Here is a 15,086-nt window from a genome sequence, read left to right on the forward strand (position 1 = left end):
GGGTCTAAAGTGACACCGCGAAGACCGCGTCCCGTCGCGTCGGACCGCAAGCTCACTGAACCTCAGCTACCAGTACAGTCAGACACCCTTCACTTTGACTTTCTATTGCGTGTAAAGCAAAATTCAGGTCCTTGAAATTTGACTTTCAGAACTGGAGCATTTTTCTTCCACTCAGAACCAACATGCCTCCCTCACAAAGACGGAGACGACCCGTAAGCCCTGCGCCGAATCCTCGAGGCTCGCACCAGAGACTAACAGCACCCAGGTCGATGACTCAGACTCAGACGAAGAGCCTAGGCACCCCAGGCAAAGGCGCAATCCTGAAGAGTCCGCGGAAGAAGACGGTTCCGAGCATGGTGCGGTAGATGCCGAAGCGAGCGCGGAAGATCAACTCGCCAAGAAACTGGTACGATATGCGCTGGCCTGCGAGTTTTCTCGGACGCCTATCCGTCGAGATGGTATCAAGGAGAGAGGTACGGAAATTAGATGAGCTTGTAGCACTCTGAAGATTACTGACGATCGCTTCAGTACTTGGAGACCAGGGTAGAGCCTTTAGGAAAGTCTTCGACCTGGCGCAACAACAGCTCCGCCTCGTCTGGGGCATGGAGCTACGAGAACTCGCAGTGAGGGAAAAGTTCACAATGGCGGAGAAGCGGCAAGGCAAGTGTCACTCAGTGTCTGAACTTCCCTGACCACCCCCCGCTAACACCGCGCAGCATTAAAGTCAGGCTCTCAAGCAAAGACCAGCTCAGGCGTCTACGTCCTATCATCGACCCTCCCCTCCGAATACCGCTCCCCGACCATCCTCGCCCCCTCGAAAGCACCGAGCACCGACGCCGAAGCATCGTACGTGGGCTTCTACACCATAATCGTGACCATCATCTTCCTCAGCGGCGGCGAACTGTCGGAGCAAAAGCTGCGGCGGCACCTGAACCGCCTCAACGCCGAGGCCAACGTGGCGGTGGAGAAGACGGAAGACGTGCTGAAGCGCATGCAGACGCAGGGCTACGTCGTGCGCAAGGTGCAGAAGAACGCGGGAACGCAGGCGCAGGACGGCAGTGAGGACATTACGTGGCTCATTGGCCCGCGCGGGCTCGAGGAGATTGGCGCTGAGGGGGCGGCGGGCATGGTGCGTTCTGTCTGGGCCGATCAGGCTGATGCGGAACTGGAGAAGAAGATTGGGGCGAGTTTTGGGATTAGCCCGGCTGAGGATGGGGATGGCGATGTGGATATGTCACAGGCCGAAGCTGGGCCCTCGCATTGAGGTGGTGCAGCGGCGTACGAGACAGAGAGGAGGTCCACGGTTGGTGAGGCAATGTTCGGTGGAACGGGATACCCAAGAAGTAGCAAGCATTCCGAGCGCATGTGTTTATGAACAGCCAACATTTGGCAAATGGATTTTTGAGGGTGTCTAGCCCTCCACTACTGATTCCTAAACACATTGTCCCCAACGCCAGTGCCCTTGTAATTCATATGTCTTTTGTCAAGAACCATGCCCCTTTGGTCATCGCTGGTCGTTAATCTTCGCGTTGTGGTGGCGGACCGGCAGGTTGCATCATTTTCTGTGAGCAGTCAGAAAGCGCGTCTCCAACCATCTAGAGCGAGGCTTCAACATACCCTGATCAACCTCGCGCGCAGAAGCTGTGTAGGCTCGTTCTCAGCCAAGGCCATGTACGACAGCATGGGGGGGTGGCCGGCGATGGATGAGTATGTGTCGCGGTAGATATTGGTCTTCCACTCCCAACTCGTTGTATCGGGGTGTCCGGTGCCAACGTACTTGGCCTGGAGGCGCTCGAGTTCTTGCTGGTTGCGGAGTTTGTCGGCCTACGCATGGCTATTGTTAGATGGTTCTTGAGTTTCAACGGGGATGTCAACATACCATGTTGTCTTGCGTTGCTGAAGAAGAACGTGGATGGTGTTTACAAGATTGCAAAGCTTCAAATCACTGGACTGTCTTCCATGGATGCGCCGGCTGAAGCTCGGCAGACGTTCACCAAATAAAGCTGGAAGGGACGTGCGCTTGAGCTGCCTTCACCTTGAAGACCCACTCCTTTCCAACTCAACCACTGACTTCTCAGTCTCCTTCAACAACCTTACATGTCAACGTTAACAAAGGAACTTGATCGAACAGAGAATATCGCATCTCATTAGATTTATCGACTAGTCTCATTTCTCATTGGAAACCCGATCTCAAGAAGACGAAATCCTCAGACATCCTCTTCTCGATCAACACCTCTCGTTGCCTACAACAACCACAGCAACAAAGCCGAGATGAGCAAGAGCCAGATCCAGCAGAGGGTCTTGCAGACCAAGCGGAAACAGCAGAAAAATGAGGCCGAATCCATCGAAAAGTTGAAGGCCAGGTGCGCGGAGGAGCACAGCAAGGCCCACGTTGCGCACTGCAAGGACTGTTACGGGGAGGTTGTGGAGACGATGAGAAACAGATATGCCGATTCCAAGGATGAATGGTTCTCCGACAACAAGGCCTTCTTGAGTGATCTTGACGGCTTATTCGCCAAGCTTAAAGACTTTACGGAAGACCTCAAGTCCATCGAGGCTCGAATCGACAAGGAAAAGCAGAGGTACTACCGCGAAGCTCTACCTAAATCGGTCGCAGGAAAGATCGCCGAGGCGTCGATTGGCAAGGACGAATTCCAGGCTGCATTGGAGGACGAGCAAAAACCCACTACTGCTCTCATCGAGGATGTCCGAAAAGTCGTCGGCAAAGGGGGCAACAGTTCTCCGGGCTTGGAGGAATTGGCACCGAAATTCGACGACCTTCCGCCAGAAAAGGCAACTGATGTCCTCATTGATGTCTTCTTCCGCGCCCCGAGCACGGGTGAGATTCCAGAATCATGCAGCAAGTACGTGGAGAAGCTGCGGTCTGGATCGTCTATTGAAGAAGTGATGGGAGCCATGCAGGCCGACAAGTCGGCGAGGTCCAACGCTGCTGGGAACATGGACAGGCACAAGCGGACACTGAACGAGCTTAAGAGGGCGCAAGCGGCACATGAGCAGGATAAGCTCCTGAAATCTCAGAAGCGGCAGCAGCCCCCGCCTCAGGGACCGCAAGTCAACAAGGAACTGTACGATCTCCCGTCGTGCCTGGCCTGCTCCGGCAAGGTGTCGTCGGAGGTCATCGCGTGCCCTTTGTGTTTGATCTTTGCCGAGCTGAGCCTCACTAAGAGGACAGTCTTCGACTCGGAGAAGTGTTACGAGGAGGCATACGTAAGTCATTCTCTATCAATGCAGCGACTACGTTATGGTAGGCTAACAGGTGATACAGGATGAGCACGTGAACACGGCGCACAGCTGTGCGGCAGGCAAGGGATGCATCCAGCTCAAGGAGGAAGACGAGGAGATGGGCGGCAGCGGCGAGGGGCCTGTGATCTGTGAGGAATGCGCAGAACAGCTTGGACAGAGTATAGTATACTGTTCGTCCCGCTGCGCCAGCTCAGATTTCCAGGCCCATCGAGAGGGAGTCCACATCCCGAATTGGAAGGGACTTGGCATCGACCTCGGCACTCAGGGGGAGCACTTGGTCTACGACAACGATGAGAAGACCAAGTATCACGTCAACGATATTTCCAAATTTGTGTGGCGTCTTGACGACGCTTTTGATCGCGTCTTCAAGGGGAGCAATCCTGACATTAAGGATGTACAGCGCTAAGGAGATGCTCATCAGCATGTCTCCTTTGAAAGCTCTTAATAGACAACACGACACTCTCTACGAGGCGCATCTTGCCCGTGATGTCGGCTTGCCACAATTTTATCACATTCAAATAACAATGACTTCTTCCACCAAACCTCCCAATCCAGATGAATGTATCAGAGTGTGGTTTAACGAGGTTCATAGTGACGTTTCAGAAAGCCACACTGCCACTCCAAGACTCCGAAGTGGTTCGGAACTTATCGTCAGCACCAAGGCCAAAGCCACAGCCACCGCAATTCAAGCACCTAGAGCTGGTTGGGTTCGGTAAAGACTTAAAAAGACCCCTGGAATCCGCCCTAAGAGCGGAGCCGCCTAAGCCTGACGCATGCAACTTCCCCAAGGCACCGGCCAATCATCAACATCCGAACGTCGCCGGAGGACTCGTTCGACTCATTCGCCGTCTTTTTCCTCAACCCATGTCTCTCTGCCCCGCGAAATTGCCAATGTGCCGGATGTTATGGTTCCTGTGGAATTACACCCAACTCACTTTCAACCCCCAACCGCTCACCTGCAAGACGTTCAAGGCGCAAGCTGGGCTGTGAGCTGATCAGATGAACGCTCCCATTCATCTCAGCTCCACCATCATCTCCTTTGCTTGGCGTAGCTTCGCAGGCAGTGGATCTCAACTTTACCCTCCCAGCTCGTCCAGATGCGGGAGGTCACCACTCGTTTTCTCTCCCCCTCTCTCTCTCACTTCCCACCAAGCTACTCTGTAAACATCTTCGGCACTTGTCTGCCTATTTAGTCACTTCACTCGTTCCGGGCCGAATACCCGAGCATCCCCATACACCCCGATCCGTCGCTTTGTGTCGCCAACGCATCATGGAGCCCGGTACCGATCCTGACGCCGCCGCCAACCCGCGGCAGAGAGTGACCAATGCCTGTGAAGCGTGCAGGGCAGCCAAGGTCAAGTGCCAAACCAGCGTGCAGCTGGGAATATGTCGAAGGTTTGTTGTGTGTGGCTACCCTAGTCCCCAGCGGTACTCCCCCGAGCTGCCCCAGCGTATAAGTCGATTCATCCGAATACTCACCAGTCGGCCAACCCACCTAGATGTCTCGACTTCAAGAGAGAATGCATCTTTCGCACCGGGCCGAGGACCCGTCGTCCACGGCAATCTAAGCAGTAAGCTCTCGTCACCCTCTTTGTATCCATTGTCTGCTGTTGTATGATTTCTCAGCTTCAGATGAGTTTACCGACTCACCAACCATACTCACCTGCACCAGAAACCAAGACGCACCCAGACCGCCTCCTCCACCGGGACCCTCAAAGACGTTCAGCATCGACTTTGAGATGCCCCAAGTAGAAGAGCCAGACGACCTCGAAAGCCTCGCCGCCCGTCACGACAAGTACGTGGAGGAGTTTCTACCCCCAGAGTCCGACCTAGAGTCCATAGACATGATGTTCGGCCTCGACGCCGGCTCCGGGAGCGGTCCCCACTCGTCCATCTCGTCCCCACCATCCTCGGGCCCGTCCGTCTCGGTCTCGAGCTTCGGTCTCAAACCGCAGTTCAACCTAGACTCAGCAGAAAAGCTGCTATCAACCTTCCGCGTCATGCTCAAGCATTTCCCCTGTGTGGCACTCCCGCCCGATGCCACAGTTACTTCGCTTTCAAAGACGAAACCGTTCATGCTTCTCGCTATCCTGTCGACGGCCTCTGCCACCAGTGCATTGCAGGGCCACACTCTCTACGACGAAGAGTTCCGCAAGATTCTGGGTCTCAAGTTCGTGGCCGGTGGCGAGCGGACGCTAGAACTCCTCCAAGGGTTGCTCATCTATACGGCATGGTGAGCTTGCTATAACTGACTGAATCCCCTTTGAGGCAAACACACTCTTACACAATTCAGGTACCCCTTCCACCTCCGCCCAAAGAACAAACAAGCCTTCCAATACGTCCGCATGGCAGCCGAGATCCTCCACGATCTCGAGCTGAACCATCCACCTAACCCAGGCGCAGGCTCACCTGCCGGCGGCGGGGCGGCGTCGTCATCGTCCTCTGCGCCAGATCAAATGGACGGTATTCGTGCCTACGTGTCCTGCTATTACCTGGTGTCAGCGCACGTACTGCCCTTCCTGCAGTATTTTCGCCGCACGACTCTGACCGATGCTAGATTCGCAATGGCCTGGGCCAAGATGGCGATCCTGGCCCTCGACTACACATCGTGGACGGCCACCTGCTGCGATCTGCTTGAGCACAATTCTGCGCTCAAGGGGGATCACACTCTGGCGTGGCTCGCTAGGCTGGTTCACATTACCGAGGAATCGGCTGCCATCGCAAAGAGTATACCGCAAGGGGATCAGGCGAAGCAGCAGGTTCATTTTATGTTTCTTGGACTCGAGAGCCAGCTGAGGGAGTGGCAAGGTCGGATACCAAGCAGCCTCGGCGACATTAGTCAGTCTCCATTCTCCCATCCATCTATCTAAAGACTCCCACTCCTCCTTCATACTAATTCGACCCGGCCCCAGACTCCCTCACACTAGCCAACATATTCACCGAAATGTTCCTCCTCGCCGGCCCGGTCTACACCCTCCGCTCAACAGCAAAAATAGGCGACAGCGATCTTGGGCCCCCGATCCCAGCCCACCGCCTCGACAAGTGCCTGACCCTCCTCCGCACCCTCCTCGACTTCATGACCAACCTCCCCGCCGCCGCCTTTGTCGAGCTCAGCTCCATCGACTGGGGCCGCTTCATCCAGGCCGTCATCCTCGCCATCCGCCTCTCCTTCCCCATGCCGCTCTGCCCGGAGTGGGACCACGCCCGCGCCCGCGAGCAGCTGCAGTTCGATTCGTACCTCGCCCGACTGTGCGCCAATAGCGAGGCGCCGACGCTGACTCCCGCGACCAAGAGTACCATGGACGTCTTGTCTGCCGGGAAAGTTGTTTTTGCCGTCGTCAAGCGCAAGTACGAGGCTCGCGTCGCGAATATCGAGACCCCGGTGAATAAGCTGCCGCGGACGATTCGCGGGTGTCCAATGTTCGATGGGAGTCTGGATCAGTATTTCCCGATTTGGGATCAGGATCTGAGTAGGGACGGGACGCATGGTTTGGTTTCTCCCTCGACAAATGGGACGCCTGCAATGGTGAATGGGCAGCCTGTCTATAATGACCTGTGGGCGACGATGACGATGAACTGGCCTGATGGTATGGCTGGTGCTTCTACACCCGGGTTTGATCTGGGTCAGGCCCAAGATCCGACGATGAGCCTCGATCCTTCGTTTCAGGGGGCCATGAACCTTGGCCCTTCCCCTAGTGGCAGTGGGTGAGACTGGTTTGGTCTACGGCATTTGACGCTTTATATGTCATCTAGGTCACTTTGATGAGCGGCAGCGAACCTTTGCTCTTCAATGGCGTTCAGTTCCAGGTTTCTGCTTTGCAATGGTAGGCGGAGAAGTTGGCTTCATCACACAATTCGCATCAGGGCGTGGGCTCATTCCGCATCATGTATTTCAATCTGGTAGAAGAATATCATGAATCTTGTTTTCTCATCATCGTCTTACCCCCTTTTCCTTATTGGCATGTCCATTATGGGGTACATGTCGAAATCGAAACCAAAATGACGAGATAGTTACTGCATGCTCATCGTGGAGTATAAAAAGCGTGCTACGACCGTGATGAAAGGCAAGCGTCCAGTGTTCCCCACATAACACGAGCAGTATGCCCCGATGTCGTTGATGAGCCAGGAACAGCACAATTCATAGTAGTGGTCGGAGCGAAGAAAGGAAAGAGAGAAGACTCTCGACTAGAGAGATAAAGGCTCGTTGTTCATTCATTTCCCGTGACCCCGCCCGTATTCGTCTCATGCTAAAAACAGGGATGTGCATAACAGCGAACAATAGGACTGTAGATAATAGGGCGAGTAATAGGACTGTGGGCAAAGGGGAGCGCGACAGGACTATAGGAAATGGGGAGAACAATAGGACTCTAGATAACGGGGAGAGTAATAGGACTATGGGTAACGTAGAGAACAATAGGACTTTAAGCAACTGGATAGAGAATGATAAGTGGACTAAGGGTAGCGGGGAGAACAATAGAACTAGAGATAACAGTAAGAATAATTAGACTGTGGGTAACGGGAAGCCATCGCAGCTTCTCTGTAGGAACTCGCTTCTTTGGTCCAAATATAACAAGAAAATGACCTCCCTTATGTCCCGAGTAGCAGAGTACAGAGTGGGAATGTCTGAAGGCCGGACGTCAGGCTCCCTGCCACTTAGAAGAGGCCCTGGGCTGATATGTAACCACCGTGTTCGGGTGCAGTAAGTCTTAACCTCGTCCATCAGACACGGGTTATCAAAACGCACCCAACTCATAGCAGGGTCTATTCTCTATAGCATTACGTATCCGTATATGGATAATGTCGAGTTAGAAAAATCGAGGGGCAAAGCTCTCTACTAAGAAAACAAAGGCTCAGGATTCGTTCACTGCCGGTGACCCCGTCCGTGTTCGTCTCACACTTACAACGAATATCACGATGCCGATGAGGCAGAATGCTGTGAACGGGCGTTTAGACCTTGTATAGCAAACCCACATGAGGACCTGCATACCAAGAGCATATGCACATACATACACACCTCACCGCAGCTCACTCGGAAACAACGGTTTGGAGATTGGAGAAGGAGCTCTCCTTCCATGACAAGGCTGGCAAGGATGGAAAATGGTTGACTCGGCGTTGAATACTTATATAGCGGTTCGTGAGATGGGCAGCGGGGACATTTGGGCTATGCCGTTTAGGGCAGCGGTAACAACCACCTTGGGCTTAGAGCAAGGCAGGCAAGAACGCCAAGGGTAAAATCGTGGTTGAGAATGGCATTCTCGAAGCTCTGTCTTGAGCCAGTTTGTTGGCAACCAATCTATCCTATTCAGTGGAATCGCACATCTCCCTTCTGCTTATAACAGGATGGACAAAAATGTCGAGGTTTGACTCGTCATTTCGAACTTCATCACCATGTTGAAATCATGGGAGAGTGGTCATTGAGCATTTTGGATGTCCCAGAGGCTAATAGACGCAGTATCGATGCAATTGTCTAGTTTGAGAGATATAGAGATGACCTTTTCGAGATGGAGACTCTTTTTCCAAATGTGCTCATGCCAAACATAAATTTGCTTCCAGATCGCCTTCTTCTTGGCGATGGTATCTCTGCTTTGACTGTCAACCTACATGAAGCATCACATAATATGAAGCCTCGAATATGCTAGCCTTTCTTCATCTCTCACATGGCTACCATTGTTCAAGGCAGACTCTCCAAGCAGGTATAGTTGCATTTATCTACGACGAAGTGTGTCGCCGACGTCTTGATAACTCAGATTATATTAAACGAGCCCTGGGCTTACATCTTCGCCTAGCGTGGATCCCTTCCTCTCAGCCACTTGAACTGATTATATCCAGTTGATCTATCCTTAGACCTCACCCTAACCAGGCGCAAGACTATTACACAGGATAGCCGCTTACCTCCCCCCTCGAATCGGCCTCGTGAGAATCGAAAACACATCCCCAATCCACCCAGTCCACCCCCGAACATACTCAACCGTATTCATCACCCGAATCCACCTCCACACAAAAGCCTCGCAATCCTTATAATCCTCCGCATACACATCCCACACCGCAATCTTCCCCCCTTTCTTCCCTACCACCATCATCTCACCGTCCTCATCCTCCTCCACCAACCCCAAAGCATCAACCTCCGGCCCAACAAGCAAAGCCCGTCCCACAACCCCCTCATCAGCAACAAGCCTCGTCGCGGCATCAACAACATCCCTTTCCTGCGCCCCGCCCGCCCCGCCACCAAGCAATGCCGCCTCCGCCGCCCCGGGGAACATCTGGCTCCCGCTCACAAAGTAAGGACACACCATATTCATCCGCACCCGGTGTCGCATGTACGCCGTCCCGCGCATCGCCCGAAACAACCCCGTGACGGCGTGCTTGGACATGGTATACGGCGCCTGGCCCGGGAAATGCCCCACGCCCGCAACGGAACCAACCAACAGCAGACACCTGTCGCGGGGAGTAGAACCACCAGCGCCGTTCCCGTTCCGCGGCAGCCAGAAAAGGGCGAGGTGCGTAGTGTACGATAACCCCGTAATATTGACGTCAATGATCTTCGTCGACGGCTCCCGCGGCGCGTCCGGGTCCGAACTCGAGGCCAAGGGCATCTCGAAGCGCCCATTCGCGCCGGGCTCGTTGACGCCCGCGTTAGCTACCACGACGTCGATGACGCCGTTCGGCGAGAGGCGCGCACCCTCTTTGAAGAAGGAGACCTGCGACTCCCAGGACGTGACGTCGCAGGTGACAAAGTGGTGCGATCCTCCTCCTCCTCCTCCTCCCTCCCCTTCTCCTCTCTTTGGATACTTGGCGCGGAGCTCGGCAACAAGGGCCTCGCCCGCGGAAGGGTTTATATCACCGACGATGACATTCGCCCCGTACGAGGCCCACTCTCTCGCAAACGCGGCGCCGAGGCCGAGGGCGCCGCCGGTGATGAGGACGGTTTTGCCGGCGAGGGTGGAGGAGTCGTAGGGCTGCGTCGTATCGACGGGTGGCGAGAGGTTCGTCACGGGGATGAGGTTGTGGTAACCCTGTGCGACTGTCATGATGGAGGAGGAGGGGACGGACGCGCAGGCGCAGGCCGCAAGGCGTACCAGGCGCGTGTGAGAGCGGTTAAGCGGTGAGTAAAGGGCGGGAGGAAGCAAGTGGCACGCTGTTGTGAGACGTTTGAATTTTTTTTTTGTTGAGATGCGGGAGGTTGCAGTAGTCGATGAGCAAACGTCCCAGGTGACTTGGTGGTGAGTGAAGCAAACCACGTCAAACAAGAGCAAATGTCTTTACGTATGAGTTTATCTTTTCATGTAATTAGTAGGAAAGCGGGCCACGATGAAAGAAGAGGTCAATTAGTATCACATCTTCCTTAGAATTAGAAAACCAGCCAGGTGTTCAGATTAGATGTCAAATTATCCCTAATAAGCCACGCGATGCGAGGGTGGAAACGAACACAGGAAGAAGTGGACTGAAGTGGACTGACGCGGCCAAAGTGCCTGTCCGTCGGGTAAGAATCTGACAGCACCGCTAGGTACGGATACTCTGCAAGTGTCAGGTAAGCACCGTATACCGTAGCGTGCTGCGGCTGAAAATTACAAGACCCGAGCCATGTGTGTCGCCTCTCGGCTGGCAGGATTCCCGTCCCTGCGTCAGTTTGTGCGCGAAAAGGTGGGAAAACAGAAGGGGGCGGGGAGGAGGGGAGAGGGGAAGGGAGGCACAGCTGGTTGTGTAAAGATGACGGCGGATCTTTCATCAGAGGTCGTCTCCGTCCCGGTGACCGGGACGAATTTCCTGGACCATTCGGTCGGGCAGAGAAAAGGAAAACACGGAGCGGGGCACCGGAGCCTTCACTCAGAGAGAGGGTCCCGCCACCCGTCGTGGGAGACGTTTGAAGAAACTCTTTTGATAAAGATCAACTTTCGAGTCAGGGAAGACAAAGTAGCATGCAACTCTCGCCGGAGCCGCTTGAACTAGACGAGCAGAGGGGTACGTGTCGGCGGGGTGGCCCAGCGGGCGTCGAACCCGTGTTCGGAGCCTGTAATCGGGTTGAGGATCCCTACTCTGTATCTGTACGCCTATACACAGTACTTCGTACTCCCGTAGTTAGCCCGTCTTCGTAGTCAGCCACATGCCTAAAGATTGAAGCAGCAGCTGCACGTCGACAAGCAGGACGAGGTTGAAAAAAAAAATTGACTCTGGAGATAAAACCCCAGACGCAGTGTGGCATGGGGCTCTGTGGGCTCCGTGCCAGGCTGGTCGCGCACACCCCCCTTGACACCGAACCTGCACCTCCCCTCCTCCCCCAGCCAAATGTTTCGGTTGTCTCGGGGCCTGCATATAGTTGCTGCTGTCTGTGAAGTCTCCCTCAAAGTGTGTGGCCCAAAATTAGACTCGTTGGGAAGGAGAACGAGGAGGAGGGTGTTATGGTTGCGGCGGTTTTCGGATGAGTGCTGTTTGGTGTGCTGCAACTCGCACGCTTGTTGATGACAGAAAGAAGGAACTTGGGAAAACAACCTTCGGCAGAGGCATGTGTGGCTCTCGCAGGCACGGATTTTTGTCGCTGGAGAAGGACCCTTGCTTTGACATTCCTCGAGATAGCCTGCCTGAGCAAAAAAGCAAGACTTGCTGACGGCCAGGCAACCCTGTCTGCCCAAGACCGCGGAAGCCCCCCGAGTGGTTGACTGGAAAGGGGACAGAGATTCAGAGGTCAGATGACCTTGGCTTTGAGCGGACAGAGTTGGCCACGCCCCTATCCTTACCAAGGATTTCGCTTCATGGACGCCGGGAATGCTTTCCAAGCCGGCAGTGGATCGTGGTTCGAACCAGCCCCTTGGGCTGTTGGAAGCGCGAGAGCCCAGAATCACGGAACAGACGCGCTCCGGCTGTCTTGCGCATGTCACTATCCGGAACCTGAATTGACCATGTTGGTTTGGCCTGTGATCGGTGCAGCATCTGTAATGATAACACAGGCTCTCTGCTCTGCATAAACAAATATCACACAGCTCGGGCCTGGCGGCGGCTCGGCGCTTCGGCCACCTGAACACCTTTCTTGTCTAAAGTCGAGAGGTGATGGGGGGGGGGGGTTGTTCGCTTCAGTTCCCAAATGCTCCAAAACTCTTTCCAACATGCTTGAGAGTTAGCTCTTCTGATCCTTTACATGGCCATGCAAACAATAGCATTGGCTTCTAAACGCACCTGCCAAACTTCAGCCAGCCACTTCCTCCTGTTGACTTGTTTGCTCGTCTATCTCTTGCGGTTTGAGTGGGTCTCGCCTCGAATCTGATGTTTCGATGAGAGCCCGGCCGAGATCAGTGGCATGGGAAGGACATGTAACCGAAAAAAGGGGAGGACAACTCCTGTGTAGGATACAAGGCCTTCCAACGTCGGCAGTCATCTAGGCAAGTTCGTGAGAATCGATAGCGCCAAGCTTTCCCAAGAACCCCGCAGACCCCTCCCTCTTGTGAACGGTGGGACAGGCGACTCCATCGTATCGGAAGTCTTCCTGGCAGACACCCTCCCCGATGGGTGGTCCTGACTCTCGTCTTGGACCGCTTTCAGTCCAGTTGACCCCGCCATCATTCAATCTCAGCGCTTATTTTTGGTCGGATCCCCCTCATGAGCAACTTCGTCATTATTTGCAGTATCTCGCAACTACATCATCTGGAGGCAAATACCGGAGAAAGTGTCGCTGTTGTGACAACCCTAGCTGATGTTCGTAATCTATCGCATCTCGATATCTCCTCGGCAAACTGAGCTCGACCTGATACAACGGCCACAGAATTACACTATCAACTCAGTCAGTACAAATACGAGATCGTAATGGTCTATACCGAGGCTGCTTCATCTGAATCTCAAGAGAAGCAAGATTAATGAGTCTTTCTCAAAGATGCAGAGGCAATAGCCAGCCTTCGGCATCACTTTGGGAGAACACCGCCGCGGATAGAGATGCGCCGTTGCGGATCGTTCATAAGTGACATACGTCAGACCGAGCCTCCAAGGCCCAGGCCTGACGGTGTGTAAGCCGTAGTAGCTGGTTTAGCCGGAGCGGGACATATGCCGACAGCACATCGCTGTTAGGCTCGGTAGTGAAGAGATATCATGATTGGCAGGCCTGCCCACCCTCAACCAGCCGTGAGAGCATGGTGTCTGTTCATGAGTTTACGAATTACCGAGTCAAACTGGGGCTTGCTTATGGATATTTCTCATCTTTCCCAAGTACTCCTAGATAGCTCCAGGGCCGCTAACTCTGCCTGGAAGGGGGTCACTCTGAAGACATAAGATTGAGCCAGTGGCAGAGCCTTCTGCCCAGTGCCATGCGAGAAGCAAAGTTTGAGCCCATCTCTCCAAACGCTGAGCGCTTGAATTCGTCCCAACAGTGCATCTTCCTTGCTAGTTTCAGGATTCTGCATCCGGAAGTGACTGGCCATGGCATCCGTACAGTAGTCCCATGCACGACAAATGGTACTTTCCAGGGTTGCCAGCCAATGAGACTCTACTTTCAGGGAGTCGTCTCCCCCGTGCGTGATTTGACTTTTCAACGGTTGGCTGACGAACAAAGACCGTACTCGGTCGTTCAGGAAACGTCGAGATACCCGAATGACTGCTACAGCACATGAGGAAGTGGCTTATCCTGAGTCCTCGTATGGACTTAGTACTTTTGTGGAAATTCGATATTGAAAATCTCCTGTAAACGGCCAGGGCGTCTCACGCTTTGGTCGAATGTGTCCAGCAAAACGTTGATGTCGCTCTGATGGAGAATGTCAAATACCCTCCGTTGAAGCGATGAAAGCTACTGCCAGAGAGACAAGTCAAAACTTGCGGCACTTGAACTCTAAGTTGAGAGGAAAGAGCACACAAGGCGAACTTATGCAAGGCTGGAGTTCCTCGAACGTTCCCCTACGCTTGGCCAATAGTAAAGTCTGTTCCCTTGTGTAACCACAGCCTGATGAATTGGAGTTCAAGATGAGCCTCAAGGAGGGAAATCTGTCCAAGATGAGCCCGCTCTAGGCCACTTCGAAAATAAGAGGTGAGTCGACAGCATTGAAAACTAAATAAACCAGCAGAGCAAGTCTGCCCCTGAAAAGCTTTTTATTGTCGTTTGCGTCCGTATCTGTAATCGCACCAAGCCGGGGAGCTAAACAGTCATCTTGCGAGTTCGCGCTCGCTATGTGACTACTGCCAGCCACTACTCAAAGTGATGAATGCCTCGCTGACTGAAGAAAGCATGGGCGCCCTTTGTTGTTTCGTTACGATGTAGGAATTGCTGGTCTGCATTTCAAGACCCTTCAGGAGTCGGGAATGTGCAGCGGCACATGCTGGATGGTGGAGGAGAAAGCTCGGCAAAGATGGCATGGATCTATTCCCGAGGATATGTTCACTTCTTGAGCGTTTGGTAGGGTGGTCGTTCCCGACATACAGAGTTCTGTCTTCAGCCTCGTGTCTCCAGCTTGCTGACCATTCCGGTGTTCCTGGATTTAGGGGGTTTTCTGAGCTCGCAAAAGGGCGAAAGCGAGGTGGCTATCGGACTTGTTTTGGGTAAGAAATGTTACTCCATACAACTACGTTGTCCCCTTTGCCGAAGGGGGGGGGGGCTGGTCTCTGAAGCTGTTGATGCGATGGCGAGCGGATTACGGGACAAACCAGAAGCCAGCATTAGAGAGCATTGGGTCGCAGACGTCGACCGGGCCGCAGTAAGGAGAAAACTCAGGAGAAAACTTGAACGCCAAACGCGCAACTGTATAGGGTATTGTAGACACCGCGGAAAACTACCAAGGAAGATGGCGAGGAAAGAAGGTTCTGCAATGTGATCATGTCCTTGTATAATACCGGTAGTTGCCTGGGCTGCAAGC

General features: G+C 53.8%; 5 protein-coding genes across 5 annotated transcripts; 3 read left to right on the forward strand and 2 right to left on the reverse strand.

Moving 5' to 3' along the window:
- Window positions 1-23: 23 nt before the first annotated feature.
- On the forward strand, window positions 24-1,413 carry BDZ83DRAFT_597792 (MAGE family protein). The gene is made up of 4 exons (XM_060506917.1): window positions 24-212; window positions 266-473; window positions 529-660; window positions 717-1,413. Exons 1-4 carry the CDS (start codon window positions 183-185, stop codon window positions 1,262-1,264), a joined length of 918 nt encoding a protein of 305 aa, XP_060371581.1. The 5' UTR covers window positions 24-182; the 3' UTR covers window positions 1,265-1,413.
- On the reverse strand, window positions 1,414-2,013 carry BDZ83DRAFT_597796 (splicing factor 3B subunit 10). Its single transcript, XM_060506918.1, has 3 exons — window positions 1,880-2,013; window positions 1,618-1,824; window positions 1,414-1,562 (listed from the first exon to the last, which is right to left on the reverse strand). The coding sequence occupies exons 1-3, from the start codon at window positions 1,880-1,882 to the stop codon at window positions 1,518-1,520; spliced, it is 255 nt and encodes an 84-aa protein (XP_060371582.1). The 5' UTR covers window positions 1,883-2,013; the 3' UTR covers window positions 1,414-1,517.
- Window positions 2,014-4,005, forward strand: BDZ83DRAFT_597798 (uncharacterized protein). The gene is made up of 2 exons (XM_060506919.1): window positions 2,014-3,228; window positions 3,287-4,005. Exons 1-2 carry the CDS (start codon window positions 2,272-2,274, stop codon window positions 3,668-3,670), a joined length of 1,341 nt encoding a protein of 446 aa, XP_060371583.1. The 5' UTR covers window positions 2,014-2,271; the 3' UTR covers window positions 3,671-4,005.
- A 419-nt stretch (window positions 4,006-4,424) lies between these two features.
- Window positions 4,425-7,227, forward strand: BDZ83DRAFT_162252 (uncharacterized protein). The gene is made up of 5 exons (XM_060501402.1): window positions 4,425-4,666; window positions 4,764-4,835; window positions 4,937-5,497; window positions 5,558-6,102; window positions 6,177-7,227. Exons 1-5 carry the CDS (start codon window positions 4,590-4,592, stop codon window positions 6,971-6,973), a joined length of 2,052 nt encoding a protein of 683 aa, XP_060371584.1. The 5' UTR covers window positions 4,425-4,589; the 3' UTR covers window positions 6,974-7,227.
- A 1,925-nt stretch (window positions 7,228-9,152) lies between these two features.
- BDZ83DRAFT_746468 (short chain dehydrogenase) lies at window positions 9,153-10,292 on the reverse strand (the record flags this gene model as incomplete). The annotated part of the gene is made up of 1 exon (XM_060513274.1): window positions 9,153-10,292. One exon carries the CDS (start codon window positions 10,290-10,292, stop codon window positions 9,153-9,155), a length of 1,140 nt encoding a protein of 379 aa, XP_060371585.1.
- Window positions 10,293-15,086: the final 4,794 nt, after the last annotated feature.

Source organism: Colletotrichum acutatum (assembly GCF_030867785.1).
Source record: "Colletotrichum acutatum strain CBS 112980 chromosome Unknown BDZ83scaffold_2, whole genome shotgun sequence".
In the NCBI taxonomy this organism is placed as follows: Eukaryota; Fungi; Ascomycota; class Sordariomycetes; order Glomerellales; family Glomerellaceae; genus Colletotrichum; species Colletotrichum acutatum.

Coding starts and splice junctions, on each gene's coding strand:
- BDZ83DRAFT_597792 (XM_060506917.1), top strand. CDS start 183: ATGCCTCCCTCACAAAGACGGAGACGACCC. Junction 213..265: donor CACAAAGACGGAGACGACCC/GTAAGCCCTGCG, acceptor AACAGCACCCAG/GTCGATGACTCAGACTCAGA. Junction 474..528: donor AGATGGTATCAAGGAGAGAG/GTACGGAAATTA, acceptor CGATCGCTTCAG/TACTTGGAGACCAGGGTAGA.
- BDZ83DRAFT_162252 (XM_060501402.1), top strand. CDS start 4,590: ATGCCTGTGAAGCGTGCAGGGCAGCCAAGGTCAAGTGCCAAACCAGCG. Junction 4,667..4,763: donor GAATATGTCGAAGGTTTGTT/GTGTGTGGCTAC, acceptor CAACCCACCTAG/ATGTCTCGACTTCAAGAGAG. Junction 5,498..5,557: donor TTGCTCATCTATACGGCATG/GTGAGCTTGCTA, acceptor TACACAATTCAG/GTACCCCTTCCACCTCCGCC.
- BDZ83DRAFT_597796 (XM_060506918.1), bottom strand. Junction 1,563..1,617: donor TGCGCGCGAGGTTGATCAGG/GTATGTTGAAGC, acceptor GACTGCTCACAG/AAAATGATGCAACCTGCCGG.
- BDZ83DRAFT_597798 (XM_060506919.1), top strand. CDS start 2,272: ATGAGCAAGAGCCAGATCCAGCAGAGGGTCTTGCAGACCAAGCGGAAA. Junction 3,229..3,286: donor AGTGTTACGAGGAGGCATAC/GTAAGTCATTCT, acceptor CAGGTGATACAG/GATGAGCACGTGAACACGGC.